General features: G+C 68.2%; 1 protein-coding gene across 2 annotated transcripts; it reads right to left on the bottom strand.

The window, feature by feature from the left end:
• Positions 1–16,482, bottom strand: CLPTM1L (CLPTM1 like). Of its 2 annotated transcripts, none has more exons than XM_070056923.1 (17): positions 16,164–16,482; positions 15,875–15,975; positions 13,451–13,640; positions 11,267–11,415; positions 10,676–10,754; positions 8,259–8,376; positions 7,898–7,992; positions 7,091–7,175; positions 6,147–6,250; positions 5,419–5,484; positions 4,800–4,850; positions 3,784–3,866; positions 3,255–3,289; positions 2,736–2,791; positions 2,620–2,664; positions 1,934–2,049; positions 1–380 (listed from the first exon to the last, which is right to left on the bottom strand). In XM_070056923.1, exons 1-17 carry the CDS (start codon positions 16,323–16,325, stop codon positions 296–298), a joined length of 1,620 nt encoding a protein of 539 aa, XP_069913024.1. In that variant the 5' UTR covers positions 16,326–16,482; the 3' UTR covers positions 1–295. The 2 variants fall into 2 exon arrangements, with proteins under 2 accessions (XP_069913024.1, XP_069913025.1); XM_070056924.2 differs by having other exon boundaries at positions 11,267–11,412.
• Between the last annotated feature and the right edge of the window lie 222 nt (positions 16,483–16,704).

Here is a 16,704-nt window from a genome sequence, read left to right as displayed (position 1 = left end):
TCACAGTCAGAGAAGTTTACTTTAAAATAGAAACATACATACATTCATCTTTAAAACAAAATCTTCAACAAACAAACGGGGAAGGAGCGTTGATCCCAGAGTCCACGTGGAGCGCGCTTCCGTCCGCTTGCGTTCCCGTAAGGAGCACTTAACACAGGGAGAACCGAGACCGGCCCGGGCGGGCGCGGGCGTCCCGGCGAGGCCTGGGGGCGCGTGGGGAGCTTTCTCGGGGGTTTGGCAACGCAGAAGATGCAGTCTGGGGAGCTCCGCTGAGCCTCGCAGCAGCTCGGGCGGCTCAGTCCGTGTGGGATTTCCGCCGGGGCTTCTCCTCGTACGACTCCCCGAACTCGTTCACCCTGCTCTTATCCACGGGATAAAGCCTGCAAGCAAGCGCACGGCTGCAGCGCGCAGGCCCGCCCGGCAAGGCGGCGGTGGGCGGGGCACTAACCCCCTGTGGGAGGGGCTGACACGCCTGTGGGCGGGGCACTCAACACCCTATGGGCGGGGCCGACAGGCCTGTGGGCCCTGGACCCCCATGAGGGCGGGGCACTAACCCCCTGTGGGCGGGGCTGACACGCCTGTGGGCGGGGCACTCACCAGCCTATGGGCGGGGCCGACAGGCCTGTGGGGCCCTCAATCCCGCGTGGGCGGGCACTCTCCCCTGTGGGCGGAGCACTAACTCCCCTGTGGGCGGGGCTGACACGCCTGTGGGCGGGGCCGACAGGCCTGTGGGCCCTCGACCCCGCGAGGGCAGGGCACTCTCCCCTGTGGGCGGGGCGCCCCCTGGCCAGCACAGGTGCTAGGAGGACTAGAGGACTCTCCCTGCGTGGCTCCCCAGTCGGCTGCCGCAGCAGGCGAGCAAGGGACTAACGTCAGCCACCATTCTCCTGCCGTCCCGCAAGGCAGCAGGCGCAGGAGGGGGCGGGCAGCCCGCACTGTGGAGGGGCAGTGGTCACTTCCTCCAGCCCCGGGAACGGCCGCCCGGCCTGCCCAGCGTCACCCCGGTGAGAGGTGGGGACGTGGGCAGGAGCACAGCACCGGCCGCCAAGACTCCTGGCGCCAGTGTTCAGCCTCAGAAGCCGGCCCTTTCCCACCAAGCACCTTCGCCCGGACTGGAGTGGGGGCGGGGCCTCGGAGAGCGGCAGGAGCCCCCTCTGGCCTGACGCCCCCTGGAGAACCACAGCAGGCACCACCGAACCGCGGCCCCAACTGCAGCAGCCGCGGACGGCACGTGGGTGCAGACCCGCGGACACACCAGGCGTGGCGGGGAGGCCGGAGCCACGGACCCTGTCTCACAGCCCGGTGTGGGCAGTGCCCTGCGCTGCGTGATGTGACATGGTGACATGTCCACTGGGACCCCGCCTGGCTCGGGTGGGAGGTGGGCTGTGAGTCCGGCACATAGGCCAGGCTGGGGGGAGAAAGCCCCTCCCCTCCCCGGGAAGACGCTGGCCCCGGGCAGGGTGCAGACAGCGTCAGGGCCGCTGTGGGTGAGTGATGGAGGGACTTGGGGTCTTGGGGGAGAGGACACAGCCTAGCAGCACACGACGCTCACTCCAAGGAGACCCCCCCTCAGGAGGGGAGGGGGAGGCGAGGCTCTCGTTGCGGGCACGGCACGAGGCTGGGCACCCTCATGGGTGCAGGGCGCGGGGAAGCCTGGGCTGGGGTCTGCCGTTTCCCACCCTGACGGAGGACGGAGCCCTGCGGTCTCGGGCGGCACCGCCAGTGCGGGGGAGCGAGCCTCCAGCAAGGCTACCGCCCACCCCGCGGCCAGCCCCCCAGGAGGGAGGACAGCTGGGCGCACGGAGACCCCGCCCCTGCGGCGGCTCAGCAGCTCGGCAGGGTCCAGCCGCGCCGGCAACACGGAGAGGCCCAGCGGCAGACGGCCTCTCCCCACGGGCGCCACGCGAGGGCCGCGGCTGCAGCCGGCACTCACCATCGCTGGTACAAGTAGACCAGGAAGACCACGTCGTCCCGGAAGCACGCCAGCCGGTGGGACGTGGGCATGGTGATGATGAAGGCGAAGACGTCGTCGATGAAGGTGTTGAAGGCCTGCGGGGCGGGCGGGGGACGGCTCTGCACCCCGCCCACCTGGCCCCGGGGCTCTCCCCGTCTACACTGAGGGGGCCACGCTCTCCCTCTCTACACTGAGGGGCCGTGCTCCGTCTACACTGAGGGGCACTGGGCTCTCCCTGTCTACACTGAGGGGCTGTGCTCCGTCTACACTGAGGGGCACTGGGCTCTCCCTGTCTACACTGAGGGGCTGTGCTCTGTCTACACTGAGGGGGCCGTGCTCCGTCTACACTGAGGGGCACTGGGCTCTCCCTCTCTACACTGAGGGGCTATGCTCTGTCTACACTGAGGGGACCGTGCTCTCCCTGTCTACACTGAGGGGCTGTGCTCCGTCTACACTGAGGGGCACTGGGAACTCAGCAAGGCTGTTGCACAGCGCACGCTAGGAGCAGGGCTGGCTCGCGCTACTCCCACACCCCGGCCCCTGCACCAGCCCCAGACTCCGAGGTACTGGGCCGGGGGTGGGGACGGGGCCTGCTTCTGACAGGTGACAAGAGACAGGAAGCCACCGCGGCCGCCCGCCCGCCCGGCACCACGGACACCACGCACCTTGTAGGTGAAGGCCTTCCAGGGCAGGTGTGCCACCGACTTCATCTGACGGAGAGAGGGGCCAGTCAGGTGGGCGGCATGACCACGGGCCCGGGCAGTGCCCGCCCGCGCCTTACCTTGTAGTTCACGAAGAGCTGCGGCAGCATGAAGAGGAAGCCGAAGGCGTAGACCCCTGCAGGGGGACAGAGGCAGCGTGAGACGCCCGGGGCTGGCCCTGGGCCAGGCCTGCGCGGAGCTGCTTCACCCCGCAGCCACCGGCAGCCAGGCCCGCCCGCGGGGGCCGGGCGAGTGCCGGTCACTCCTGCCCCGGGGGCAGGGGAGGCGGGGCCAGCTCCCGTATCACACCAGGGAGCGTGGGGTGCAGGAGCCGCCCGCTCCCCCAGCCTTTCACACACACGGGGAGCGTGGTGACAGCCACCCCGCGGGGCCCACGCCAAGCTCGTGCTCGGGCGTCTGCGTGGGGACGCAGCCCTGCTCTGTGGGTTCTGAATTGCGGGTCTGCTCCCGGCTCGAGTCTAACGCAGGCCCTGGGTTTGAGCTCGGGCCAACCAGAGGCGGCTGCCTGGGCTGGGAGGGGCGGCATCGGCCTCGTGCAGCCAGGGACGAGCAGCAGCTGGGGAAACACGTGGACGCACCGTTGACGAAGCTGTTGATGAGCCAGGAGTACCAACTGCAAGAGAGAAGACGGACACCCTCGTCGCCCAACAAGCCCACCTCACGGAGACCCCATGAACGCCAGGGGTGACCTGACCCGGGAAGGCCCGTGCCCGGGGGGCTCTCATCCAGGGCAGCTGTGTTGTCTGCGCGAGTGTTCGTGTTTCAAACTCCCAGCCTCCACCCGCGCTCCTTGGCTCTGAGCTGTGCAGGAAGGCACCCAGGCACCACTGCACGGGCACGGTGAGGCCAGGGAGAGGCCGAGGGGCCGACGACAGGCCTGGGCCCGGCCCCAAGGTCCACTCCTCGTGAGCACTCTGGACCCTCAGGGGCTGGAGGTGCCCTGTTCTCCACAGCACAGCGAGGCGGCCAAGGCACGGGGTCCCGGCAGAGCAGGGCAGAGCCAGGCCCCCCACTGGCCCGAGCTCGCCTGCCAGGCCGGGTCTGTGAGAGCCCAGAGGCACCGTGGATCCGGGGGGGAGGTGCCGGGGTGAGGGCTGTGGGGCCTACCTCTTATACTTGATGTTCAGGAGGGAGTAGATGGCTCCCCCGACACACAGCGGGTACAGCAGGTAGGACAAGTACTTCATGGCCTGTCAGGGGAGCAACGGGGATTTCCAGGTCAGCGCTCCCAGGACCCGTCTGTCCTGGACTTAACCCACAACAACGGCACCCGCACATCGGCCTGCCACACGCAGGCTGGTGACACACGCTGTGGGGCGCGGGGACAGCAACGGATCCCAAGCACCAGCTACAGCATCAGTCCACAGGAAGTGCTAACGTGGCTCCAACACTCCACCCTGCACCAGATCAACAGCCAACAGGAAAATTGAGACCCCACAGTGAGCTCTGGGACCCTACAGTGAGACCCCCAGTGAGCTCTGGGACCCCACAGTGAGCTCTGACCCCACAGTGAGACCCCACAGTGAGCTCTGACCCCACAGTGAGACCCCACAGTGAGCTCTGAGACCCCACAGTGAGCTCTGAGACCACAGTGAGACCCCACAGTGAGCTCTGACCCCACAGTGAGACCCCACAGTGAGACCCCACAGTGAGCTCTGGGACCCCGCAGTGAGCTCTGGGACCCCACAGTGAGACCCCACAGTGAGACCCCACAGTGAGACCCCACAGTGAGCTCTGGGACCCCACAGTGAGCTCTGGGACCCCACAGTGAGCTCTGACCCCACAGTGAGACCCCACAGTGAGCTCTGGGACCCCGCAGTGAGCTCTGGGACCCCGCAGGCAGCACCGACTCCTCTGGCCATGTGACTAACTGCCCTGACTCGAGCTTGGGCTAACCCCAGTGGCGCCACCCAAACAGAAGCGGATGGCAGCTGCTCCGCGCGGGAAGGTCGCTGCTCTGACTCGGAATACATCGCCCCGGACACCGCCCTCGGGCAGGTGCGACCTCAGAACAAACACGGGCCGCTTACCCACGAGGCCTCTGTGCGTCCCAGTCTCCCACCTCCTAGGAGGCCACCTCCCAGGACCCACGAGGGCCCCGCAGGCCGCTGCCCACTGCTCACCTGAGTGTCGTACTCCTCCGTCCTCCTCTCCGACTCGCTGTAAGTGCCGAACTGCGGGAAACAGCGTGGCGATGTCAAGGGACGCAGCCGCGAGGCCCGTCGCCGCCCGGCTGCCGGCACCACAGGGGGCCCCTCGCCTGCTCTCAGGACAGGGAGGGCACTCGGGGGAGTCTGCAGGGCTGTTCCTGCCTGGCCACGGCCCTGCGTCCTGCGGGCCACACTGGGTGCTGCGTGGGCAGAAGCCACCCGGTGCTGAGGATTCAGGCCGCCTCACGACGGATCCCGTGGGGGCGTGACACCGGCCAGAGACGGACGGTTCTGTGTCAAGCCGTCTCCAGGCCTGATCCAGCCCCACTGGCCCAGGAGCCTTGTCCGTTCCCGGCTGGATGCACCCCTCCGGCTGCGGGCCAGGCAGACGCCAACAGCAAGCGCCCGGCCGAGACGGCCCTCCTCTGCACAGGGCTGCTCGGGGTCGTGGCAGCCGTCCCCTGGGGGACTCGCAGGTGACCAGGAAAACCCGCTGTGCGCAGGCGTCTCTGCTCCACCAAGAGGCTCAGGGGCTGAGAGCTCGCCTGCCCCCGGGGGCCCTGGAGAACAGGGCAGGGCAGGGCGCGCTCACCTGAAACACAGGCCGCAGGCCTCTGCACACCACGGTCATCTTCAGTGCCTTCTTCACCTTCCACAGCTGCAGGAGGAAGCACGGGAGGCCAGAGTGGGTGCTCGGCTGCACAGCAGCACGGCCCCTCCCGCCTGCTGCTCTCCCTCACCCCGGCCTTGGCCCTGTGCTCAGGAGCTGCCTGGTGGCCACTGTGTGGCCGACCGACGAGCCCAGCCGGCAGCCCGCTACTGACCACTCCTTCCGGGGGCGGAGCCTGTGTCTCTGGCCCCACCCTGCCCTCAGCTGGACCCATCCTGCGGCTGGCGTGACACGCCGCTGCCTGGGGTCGTTTTCCATCATGTCACCGAGACCCCTCCTCCTCGACCGGCACCATCGGTGGGCTCTTCCACAGGACGGGTGGTCCCAGCCTCCCCTCCCGGCACCCGGGCGGACAGCAGGGCTTCTCAGAGGCCGGTGGACGGCCAGCTTCCCTCTCTGCGACTCACCAGTGTGCCTGAGGGCCGCAGCCTGGTGGGCAGCGCCCCCGGAACCCCCCTCCCAGCACCTCCCCACAGCGGCCCCCGCCTACGGCAGTCCTGGACACGGAGATGCCCGGGCACCCATCTGCCCTCAGGAGCCAGGCGCGGCCTGCAGGCCACAGGTGTCGGGGCTCGGGGCCGCGAGCAGGTGCTGACGCCTCCGGCCTCACCCACCTCGTCACTCGGCCGGCACTGGCGGCCTGGGCTCACCTCGATGGCGGCTCCGACACCCGCAGGGACCAGCACCAGCAGGCTCGTCTGCTCGTCCAGCAGGAAGAGGAAGATGACCACGGTGCTGAAGCAGCGCCAGAGCACTGTGGGGCGGACGGCCACGCTGAGGGCAGCGCCGCACGAACCCTCGCGGCCGCCCGCAGCCACCACGCCCAGTCCAGGTCAGCCCACCCGAGATGGCCACAGAGGCGCTGATGAAGACCCCTGCAGGTCCCGGGTGCCGTGGCTGCCCTCCGAGGCCTCGTGGCACAGCTGTGCGTCCGGCACCAGCCAACTGGCAGGCGCGCGCCTCCTCTTGAGCAGCCGAAGTGACGCGGCCTCCGCCCGTGCGTGGCACGGGAGCGGCAGACTTGGCTGCAGAGCCCGGCAGCCACCGGGGCCCTCACGCGGGCAGATCTCTTCCACTCGTCTCCTAAGAGGCGCTTGCTCAGGTCTGACGCTGGCAGCCGAATCCAGCTCCCACCCAACACGGGAGGAAGACTGGCACCCACGTCCACCTGCCCACTTGAGAGATTCTCCCCACCTCCACGACCCCGCAGGACTCAGAGGGCCCCACCCTCCTCTCGGTCAGCTACCTACACCCTCACCCGCCTGTTCGCCGCCCCAAGACCTACAAAAGGGGACTTGGGCCAGGCCACACGGGTGAGATGAGGGGCCGAGGCGGAGCACCCACGGGTGACCAGGCTGGCTGCCCAGGGCCAGGGCTCCCGGTCTCCACCAGCCCAGGGCCAGACCCCCCCCCCCACATACCAAGGGTCCCCAGCCCCAGCAGCTCTGTGCCCTTGGAAGAATGGTGCTCAGCTCAACCAGAGAGCACCTGGGGCGGGTGCCCATGCTGAGGAGGCTGCTCGCGCGGCCCACACCCGGGAGGTCACAGAGCCCCCGACAGGCGTGCAGCGCACACGCGTGTGCCGGGCACCCACCTGCTTTGGTGGACATCCCAATCATGCTCTTCTTTTTCTTCCAGAAGCTGATGTCGTTTTTAAACGCCAGGAAGTCAAACAGCAGCTGAGAAGAACAGAACAGGCTCTGCACTTCCGTCGTCCCCGTCTCCACCTCCTCCCCAGGCCGGGGTGCTCAGGGACAAGGCGAGAGGACACTCGCCGCGCAGCACCGTGTGTGCCAAGGCGCGCGCAGTGGGCTCCGCTCCCGCCTGCCCCCGGCTTTCCTGGCACTGCAGCAAAACCACAAGGGCCCGCCCACCAGGCACTGAGCTTTCGAGAAACCCCGCCAGGGACTGCCTGGGAAGTTCCAGCCGGATGGCGTTCTGCGCGGCACACCAGCACAGCCGGGCACTTCCTGCCCCGCCCTAGCCACGCCCAAGGCTTCCCCGCAGCTCGAGGTCTGCAGGCACAGAGCGTGACCCCGCAGGGCTGACCCTCAGGACGCACAACCAGCGTGCGTGACCCCGCAGGGCTGACTCCGGAGTCCTGCCCGTGCCTCCCCGTGCGCACGCTGCTCCAGGCGCTCCGCATTCTCTCAGAACCACTGCCACAGGCCGCAGTCAGGGGTCCTGTGCCCCTCCCGTCCTGGGGTGGGACAAACGGCCCCTGTGGACCCCTAGGGACCAGACCCACAGGCGGAGTCTCAGGGGTGCTGGCTGCCAGGCAACAGGGCCAGGCACCGGAGGCCTGGGGCCCTGGCTCAGCTGGCCCAGCCGGGGCGGCCAGTGCCTGAGCAGCCCGCAGCCCCGCGTGCGCCCCTCACTCCTGTGACGCACGGCTACTCACGTGGAACGCGGCCACGAGGAAGGTCAGTGCCAGGAAGTACAGGTTGGTGTCTACGAAGATCCCCTTCACCTCGTCAGCATCCTTCTCCGAGAACCCTGCGGCGGCACGAGAAAGCCGCGCCCTGAGTGGCAGTGCCAGCCCACGCCGACCCCACCGGGTGTGGTGGAGGTGGGGGCCCCAGGGCCCGCGTCAAGGGGCACCCTGCACAGAGCGGCAGCCAGGCAATCAGACACAGCTCCAGGGAGCCTCCGGCCGCGGTGGGGCTGCCCAGGGCAGACGCAGGTGCCGGACACCGACAGCCCCTCGGCCAGCCACCACAGCCCAGCCCGTGCCCCCATGAGCCCGGCACAGCAGCACCCACCGAACTGCTGCAGGGAGTACACGGCGTCCTGCATGTGGATCCAGAAGCGCAGGCGGCCCAGCGAGATCTTCTCGTAGCTAACGGTGAGCGGCAGCTCCGTGGTGGAGCGGTTTATGACCTGTGGCACGAGAACCCGTGAGGACCGGCCCTCGGCTCTGGGCAGCCCGTGGCCCCAGCATCCTGTCAGTGCCCTGCACGCGTGCAAGGTTTCCAGCAGGCAGCCCAGCCTCCTCTTGACCCTGTGCAGCCCCAGCCACGTCCCACGCGTGGACACAGCACCACTTCCTGCAGCCACATCCCACGCGTGGACACCTACTTCCTGCAGCCACGTCCCACGCGTGGACGCAGCACCGCTTCCTGCAGCCACATCCCACGCGTGGATGCTGCACCACTTCCTGCAGCCACATCCCACGTGTGGACACCTGCTACTTCCTGCAGCCACGTCCCACGTGTGGACACCTGCTACTTCCTGCAGCCACGTCCCACGCGTGGACGCTGCACCGCTTCCTGCAGCCACGTCTGCCTCTGCTGGTGCAGGGGCAGCGGGTCCACCTGGCCAGGGCCTGTTCGACGCTTGTCCGGCATTGCAGGCCCCTCAGCAGCCAGGCTGCAGCCCCCTGCAGGGAACAGGCAGGTTCCCTGCTCTCCTGAGCAGCGTGCTATCTTCCTCCTCCTCACACGGCACAGCATGGCCAGCACCCAGCCTCCCTCCTGACCCACTGGGTGCAACTGTGCTGGACCTCAGAGGACTGAGACAGCGTTGGGGAGAGCGCAGAACCCAAGGCGTGGATGGGGCAGCCCTTGGGCCAGGCTCACAGGACACGGGGTTGGGAGTGGTGAGGGACACTGAAGGGACAGAGCTCAGGCCAGCAGCAGCCAGGGCCTCTGTGAGAGGACAGAGAACAAAGCCCACGGACGGTGAGTCCAGGACCTACAGCACACGGGGCAGTAACCACCCTGTCCCCACGGCTGCAATCTCAAGTGCCCTCACTCCCACCTAACCCTGAGGAGGGCGTACTGGACCCAGTGGAGCTGGCAACCAGAAGCTGCTGGAGTAGGCCCAGGTGTCCTGGGCTCGGCTGCTGCTGGTGTCACACACATGGGCGTCCTGGGCTCGGCCACCACTGCTGCGTGTCACACAGTGGGCGTCCTGGGCTCGGCCACCACTGCTGCGTGTCACACAGTGGGCGTCCTGGGCTCTGCTGCTGCTGGTGTCACACACATGGGCGTCCTGGACTTGGCTGCTGCTGGTGTGTCACACACAGGTCCAGGTGCGGGAGGTGTGGGCATCTGGGCCCTTCTTGTCCAAGGGCTCCACCAGCAATGCCTGCCCCACTGGACCATGTAGGCCCAGAGCCCACTGTCGGTGGCACCAGTGGACCTGGCTGCTCTCGGGGGACAGCATCCTCCAAGGAGGGGCTCGGTGGGATGAGGGAACAACCCCGAGTGCGGCTCATGTGCTGGGGGCAGCCGCCACACTGCCGAGAGGCACGCCCTCGCCAGGATGCGTGCCTGCAGGTGCTGCCTGGAGCCCTCGCTGGGGAGCCCTGCAGAGAGCCAGCCCTCACCCCCGTCCCCGGTGAGCGCCAGCAGAGCCTGGGGTGCAGGCAGCACCACGCACTGTGACAGCAGCGAGAGCCCCAGTGGAGGCTGGGAGCAGCCAGGCCTGCCGGCTGCCACGTGGCACCTGGACGGCGGGAGCTGCCTGGGCCTGCATGAGCACCGCCTGAAAGACTGTCAGCCTGCGCGTGGGCACCGCCCCTCCGGCCTCAGTCTCTGGTTGCAGAGTGGGAGGGTCCTCCTCAGACTACTGAGCCAAAGCAAGGAAGCCCCGGCCAGGCGCCCAGCGAGTGCTTGGAAGCAAAACCTACGGCTCCCAGGAGGGGCAGCTCCCCGGAGGGGCAGCGCAGGCCGGCCGACGCGTGACCCCAGCCAGAGTTCAACTTCTGACCCTAAGTAACCTCGCCTGCGGGACGAGGCCAAGAACAGGGCTGGCACAGCCTGGGCTGCAGAAGCCTGCGCCGGGGGCAGCAGGTGGCGTTCCCATGAGCCCCCTCCTCGCCGCCCAGGGCTGCGGCTCCCGGGCAGGGCCTGACCGGCCCAGGCAGCGGAGCGAGCTCAGGTGCTGTCAGCTGCCCCACGCGCACACCAGCAACAGCCACGCAGAGGCACCTGCCCCCCGACCTGAGTGAGTCACTCGTCTCGGGAGTCCGGCACCAGCGAGGGAGCGGCAGCTCAAAGCGGGTGGTGAGGGGGCGGGCCTCGGGAGGCCCCGCAGCTGTCTGCAGCGGAGCAGGACCGCGTGCCGAGACTCACCCACAGCCCCCGCACCCCGCTCCGAGCCCCGCTGCAGACACAGCCCCCTCGGGCCCCGGCTCGCTCGTGCCGGGCCCATGTGCGCAGGGCGGCACACTCACCATGAGGTCCTTCACGCGGCTGCTGAGCTGGTCGATGAACAGGATGGGCAGATAATGCACCGTCTTCCCCAGCCGGATCCTGGGGGCCGAGGCCGGGGTGAGCCTGTGGCCTTCCAGGGGCCACACACCAGGAAGCAGGTCCCCAGCAAGTCCCACGGGCCCCTTCTCGGTCACCTAAGCCCGGGGCACCTCTGCGGTGGAGCGGACAGCTCTCGTGACAGACGCAGGCGGGTGAGCCACCCCCACCCGCAAAGTCACAGCCACACGGAGGCCAAGGGACGGCAGTGAGCCCGTGCTACCGGGGGGACCAGCACCAGCAAAGGGGCCCGAGCCAGGCGCTGAAGACGAGCCTCGGGGAACCGTAAGTGAGCGAAGGTAACGACGCCTGGAGGCCACAGCAGAGGCAGCAGACGGTGAAACCGCCGGCGGCCGGTGAAGCCTCTGTGAGAGCCGCCGGCGAGGAGCACCGAGGGACCCCCAGCCTTCACTTGGGTCCTCTGGGGCGACCCTGAGAGGCGGCTGGGAGGAGCTGGCAGGTCACTGGGGCCACCCCTTTGCCGTGTACCCCAGGGGCAGAGTGGGCGCGCTTACATCTTCATGTAGCGGTGCACGTCGGCAGGCAGAGCTGACCCGTCGAAGACGAAGTCCTCCACCATCACGTTCAGGGTCAGCCTGGGCCTCCAGTGAGACACCGGCTCGTCCAGGGCGCTCGACGGCCTCTGCTCCGCCTCCACCTGCTGCTAAACGAGGGACAGGGGCCGGCGCTGTGGCGCAGCGGGCTCGGCCTCCGCCTGCAGCGCCAGTTCCTGGCCCGGCCGCTCCACTGCCATCCAGCTCCCTGCTGTGGCCTGGGGAAGCAGCAGAAGGTGGCCCCAGCGCTTGGGCCCTGCACCCGCGCGGGAGACCCTGATGAGGATCCTGGCTCCTGGCTTACGAACAGCCCAGCTCTGGCTCCAGCCGTCGCAGCCATTTGGGAAGTGAACCAGCAGATGGAAGACCTTTCTCTCTCTCTCTCTCTCTCTCTCTGTAACTCTGCCTCTTAAATAAATGAATAAATGAGGGACACGGAGGCCGGTGCTGGGCGGACGGCCAGCACCTCACCTGCCAACATGCCAGCTGCCCCTTGTATATGACTGGGGAGCGGGGGCTGGGCTGGGGCCTCAGGGACCCAGTCTGCCTCCCTAGACTGGCCACGCCCCCTTCCTTCCCACAGAAGGCCAGCGGAGGCTGCCCACAGTAAACGGTCCCGGGTGCCAGAAATTCAGCCACACGACCCGGGGGCAGACAGGCAGACCTGGACTGGAGGTGACACAGCCCCGCAGCTGTGAGGCACTGCAAGCGTCAGCTCCCCACGCACGCACAGAAAGAAGATGGCCAAGGACCCGCATCCACCCCAAAGGGCCTAAACTCAGCATAGGAGCTCGGCCGCCTGGGAAACCACAGCCGCTTCAGACCTGACTGGGAGTCCCGAGGCTGTGTCATCTGTTCACTTTCCAGGGATACGACGCAGCTACGGTACCTGACGTCACAACGGTTTTCCCACGGCTCTCCCTCAGGCGGCCTCACATGCTACACACCACTGCTCCCCGACCCTCCGGTGCCCACGAGGACGCGGGGCCCGGGGAAAGAGGGCCACAGCCGACAGGGGAGCGCACAGTGCGGGAGGCTGACCCGCCGCTCACGCAGCGACGCTGCCCCCGCCCCCCTGCTGCCACTCCCCCGCCCCCACACAGACGTGGGGGTCCTCCTGTTTCCCCTGCGGCCCACTCGGGGGCTCTGCCTCTCTCTTTCTACAGACGTGGAATACACAGCCTGCACGTGAGACTTCCCATAAATCCAGGCCCGGGGCGAGTCCTGGACGCGGCTGGTTGAGCTGCTCTCTGCATCACCCACCTCCCGTACCAGAACGCCTGGGACTGGGTCCCAGCTACTCCTCTTCTTACCCAGTTCCCTGCCACGTGCCTGGGAAGGCGGCAGCTCGGGCCCCTGCACCCACGTGGGGGACCCTGATGGATTTCCTGGCTCCTGGCCGCAGCCTGGCTCAGCCCTAGCTGTGTGGTCGTTTGGGGAAGAAACACATAGAAGATGCTTTTCTTTCCCTCTCAAATAAATAAATCTACTAGGGAAGAGACAGACAGACAGACAGACAGACAGAGGAAGGAGGGAAGGAGGGAAGGAGGGAAGGAGGGGGGGAAGGAGGGGGGGAAGGAGGGGGGGGAGGGAGGGAAGGAGGGGGGAAGGAGGGAGGGAAGGACGGGGGGAAGGAGGGAGGGAAGGAGGGGGGAAGGAAGGAGGGAGGGAAGGAAGGAGGGAGGGAAGGAAGGAGGGAAGGAGGGAGGGAAGGAAGGAGGGAGGGAAGGAAGGAGGGAGGGAAGGAAGGAGGGAGGGAAGGAAGGAGGGAAGGAAGGAGGGAAGGAGGGGGGGAAGGAGGGAGGGAGGGGGGGAAGGAAGGGGGAAGGAGGGGGGGAAGGAGGGGGGGAAGGAGGGGGGGAAGGAGGGGGGGAAGGAGGGGGGGAAGGAGGGGGGGAAGATCCAAGACGACTATGTACACTACGCAGCGTGAGCCCAGCTCTAGGTGCTGACCAGCTCTAGGTGCTGACCAGAGGTCAGCTGACCTGCACGCCCAGCCTGACGGACAACTCGTAATGTAAAACGCAACCCATGGGCACTGCCCAGACGGAGACAGTGCGTGCGACAGCGGCAGGCAAAACGCCTCCCTTTCCCGTAAGGCCACGCAGCCCCGGACGCACACGCGCGTCCCGCGCAGTCCCTCACCTGGGCGGCAGGCTCCCCGGTGAGCAGACTGACTTCCTCCGGCCTGGGCACCATGTAGGTGGTCAGGGAGCTGACCAGGTGCACCTCCTTGCCGTCGTGCCAGGGCAGGACCCCCGCGTGGTGCAGGAAGATGTAGGCGTAGAGCGTGCCGTTGTTCCTCGTCTTCTTTGGAACAGAAACGTTGACTGTCCTAAGACGCAACAAACGGCACTTTGAGCGCGCGCGTCTCGTGTCCTGTTCACGCACGGGGTGGCTATTCAAATACTTGACACGCAGCCCAGCTAATTTTAGCTCAGAGACATAAAAGCGAAACCCAGCTGCCCGAGACCGGCCGCGGTCCTGCCTCCACTGCACCCTGCTCAGAGTCGGTCATCACGAGGGGCCGGGCCGGGCCTGGCAGACAGCGGCTGGCTTCCACGGCACACACAGAGCCGCACGCTGCCCCAGACTCACCGACGTTCCGTGAGGGCACGAAAGACGGCCGGTTTCCGGCCACAAAGGCCAGCGTCGGGCCTTCGCAGGGCACACACTGTGCCACGTCCCAGGGTCACACCCAGCGGAGTCTGCAGCCACGCTTCTCACGGCATTGTCCTGGCACACACTCGGCTCCACCCCAGGAAGCCGATTCCCAGCCGTCCACAGAGCTCAGGTTCCTGCTCCTAGTACCCACCTGTCCACAGGTCACCTGGTCCCCCTCCTCCCACCTCCTCCTGTCCACAGGTCACCTGGTCCCCCTCCTCCCACCTCCTCCTGTCCACAGGTCACCTGGTCCCCCTCCTCCCACCTCCCCCCTGTCCACAGGTCACCTGGTCCCCCTCCTCCCACCTCCCCCCTGTCCACAGGTCACCTGGTCTCCCTCCTCCCCCCTGTCCACAGGTCATCTGGTCTCCCTCCTCCCACCTCCCCCCTGTCCACAGGTCACCTGGTCTCCCACCTCCCCCCTGTCCACAGGTCACCTGGTCTCCCTCCTCCCACCTCCTCCTGTCCACAGGTCACCTAGTCCCCCTCCTCCCACCTCCCCCCTGTCCACAGGTCACCTGGTCCCCCTCCTCCCACCTCCCACCTGCCCACAGGTCACCTGGTCCCCCTCCTCCCACCTCCCACCTGCCCACAGGTCACCTGGTCTCCCACCTCCCCCCTGTCCACAGGTCACCTGGTCTCCCACCTCCCCCCTGTCCACAGGTCACCTGGTCTCCCACCTCCCCCCTGTCCACAGGTCACCTGGTCTCCCACCTCCCCCTGTCCACAGGTCACCTGGTCTCCCACCTCCCCTCTGCCCACAGGTCACCTGGTCTCCCACCTCCCCCTGTCCACAGGTCACCTGGTCTCCCACCTCCCCCCTGCCCACAGGTCACCTGGTCTCCCACCTCCCCCTGCCCACAGGTCACCTGGTCTCCCACCTCCCCCCTGCCCACAGGTCACCTGGTCTCCCACCTCCCCTGTCCACAGGTCACCTGGTCTCCCACCTCCCCCCTGCCCACAGGTCACCTGGTCTCCCACCTCCCCCCTGCCCACAGGTCACCTGGTCTCCCACCTCCCCCCTGCCCACAGGTCACCTGGTCTCCCACCTCCCCCTGTCCACAGGTCACCTGGTCTCCCACCTCCCACCTGTCCACAGGTCACCTGGTCTCCCACCTCCCCCCTGCCCACAGGTCACCTGGTCTCCCACCTCCCCCCTGCCCACAGGTCACCTGGTCCCCCTCCTCCCACCTCCCCCCTGCCCACAGGTCACCCTGCTCCTCTCCTACAAACCCCACGGCCGAGGTCTGAGCAAGTCCGGCTGCGCGGCCAGCATCACCAGGTGTGCGAGGGCTCTGCTTCGGGCAGGTGCGGGGTCTGGGGCTGCAGAGCCCGGCTGAGGGCCCTGGAGATCTGCGGGTGTGCCAGCCGCACCGCCTGCCCCCAGGGCACGAGCACAGGGCTGGGACGGAGGCAGCCCGGGGAGGAAGCCCCACACGGCTGCGTCCCGAATGCCCCGAAGCCTGCAGCCACGACAGAACACGGACGGGTCAGCAGGTCCCGCCTCCACCTCGGGCGGCCCGGCCGTAACGTGCCAGACACAGGCCGACGTGGCCAGGCGAAAGGGACCGAGTCCAGCACCACGTGTCCGTCGCACTCTGACGACTTAGCTTCGTTACGCTGCGCTCCACTTTCCAAAACCGTGAGCGAGGCTCCTGTGAGCGTGTGGACACCGACCCACCGGCGGCCACGTCACTCAGCCTCGACCTCTGCACCCCTGCTTCCCCAGCGACTCGAGTCCCCAGGGGGGCAGCCCTCGGGCCAGGAGCGGCTTCCCGCCCCGCCGGCGGGGCACCTGCTCCTTCCCCGGCATCTGCTGCCTTCGGGCCGACGCTCAGGCGCCCGGGACCCACGCCGGGGGCTGCGCTCTGCCCGCCCCTCTCGCCGGCGCCCCGTCCTCCCTACCTTTCGAATTTGGACTCCACGTCGAAGTCTTCCACGTTCAAGACCAGGTCGACGTTGTTCTCAGCACCCAGGTTAGACCGCGTGGTCGTGTACACGCTCAGCTGGGGAGGGGGCGCACAGTCAGCCGCGCCCCGGCACGGCACGCCCCTCCCGAGCGCGTAGGCTGGAGGCCAGGGGTAGCGGCGAACAGGGTCTGGGGCCTCCTGGGCAGGTGATGAGGCCCGGGGGTCGCGCGGGAGAGGCAGGGGAGCCCCCCAGCCCCTAACGCAGCCCAGGCCCCGTCGCCCACCTGCAGCTTGGGCCGCCGCGCAAGGTAGGGCTGGATGCAGTTGCTGGTGCCGGCGCACGGGCGGGTGTAGACGATGCCGTACATGACCCAGCAGGTGTGCACCACGTACACCACGAACACGCCCACCACCAGGCTGGTGAAGGAGCTGCGGCCGCTCCACATGGCGCCCGCCGCCCCGCCGATCAGCGCGGGCCACCGGTCACGGGAGAGCCGCCGCGGACTGCAGCCACCGCCGCGGGAGAGCCGGCTGCGGGCCGCCCGGCATAGCCCTCCACCTCCGCCGGCGCCGTGGACTCTCGCTTCCGGGCCCCCGCTTGCCGGAAGTGGACGCGCCGCGCGGCCCCATGGGAAGCGGGGCAGCGGGAGCCGCGCACGCGCGCCTAGGCCGGGGGCGCAGGGGTGACGTCAGCCTTCCGCGCCGTCCTCCCGGCGTGCCCCGGGGCTCCTGTCCGGGTCCGCGGGCCGGGTAGAGGAGGGGTACGCGGGAGGCCCGGGGCCGCGGTCCCGCGCAGCCCTTCTCGGCCGAGTTGTGCGGGAATAA

Source organism: Oryctolagus cuniculus, chromosome 14 (assembly GCF_051225735.1).
Source record: "Oryctolagus cuniculus isolate XC-2025 breed Fujian yellow rabbit chromosome 14, ASM5122573v1, whole genome shotgun sequence".
Classification (NCBI taxonomy): domain Eukaryota; kingdom Metazoa; phylum Chordata; class Mammalia; order Lagomorpha; family Leporidae; genus Oryctolagus; species Oryctolagus cuniculus.
The sequence above is the reverse complement of the archived record's forward strand: the minus strand, read 5'-3'. Positions and strand labels throughout refer to the sequence as shown.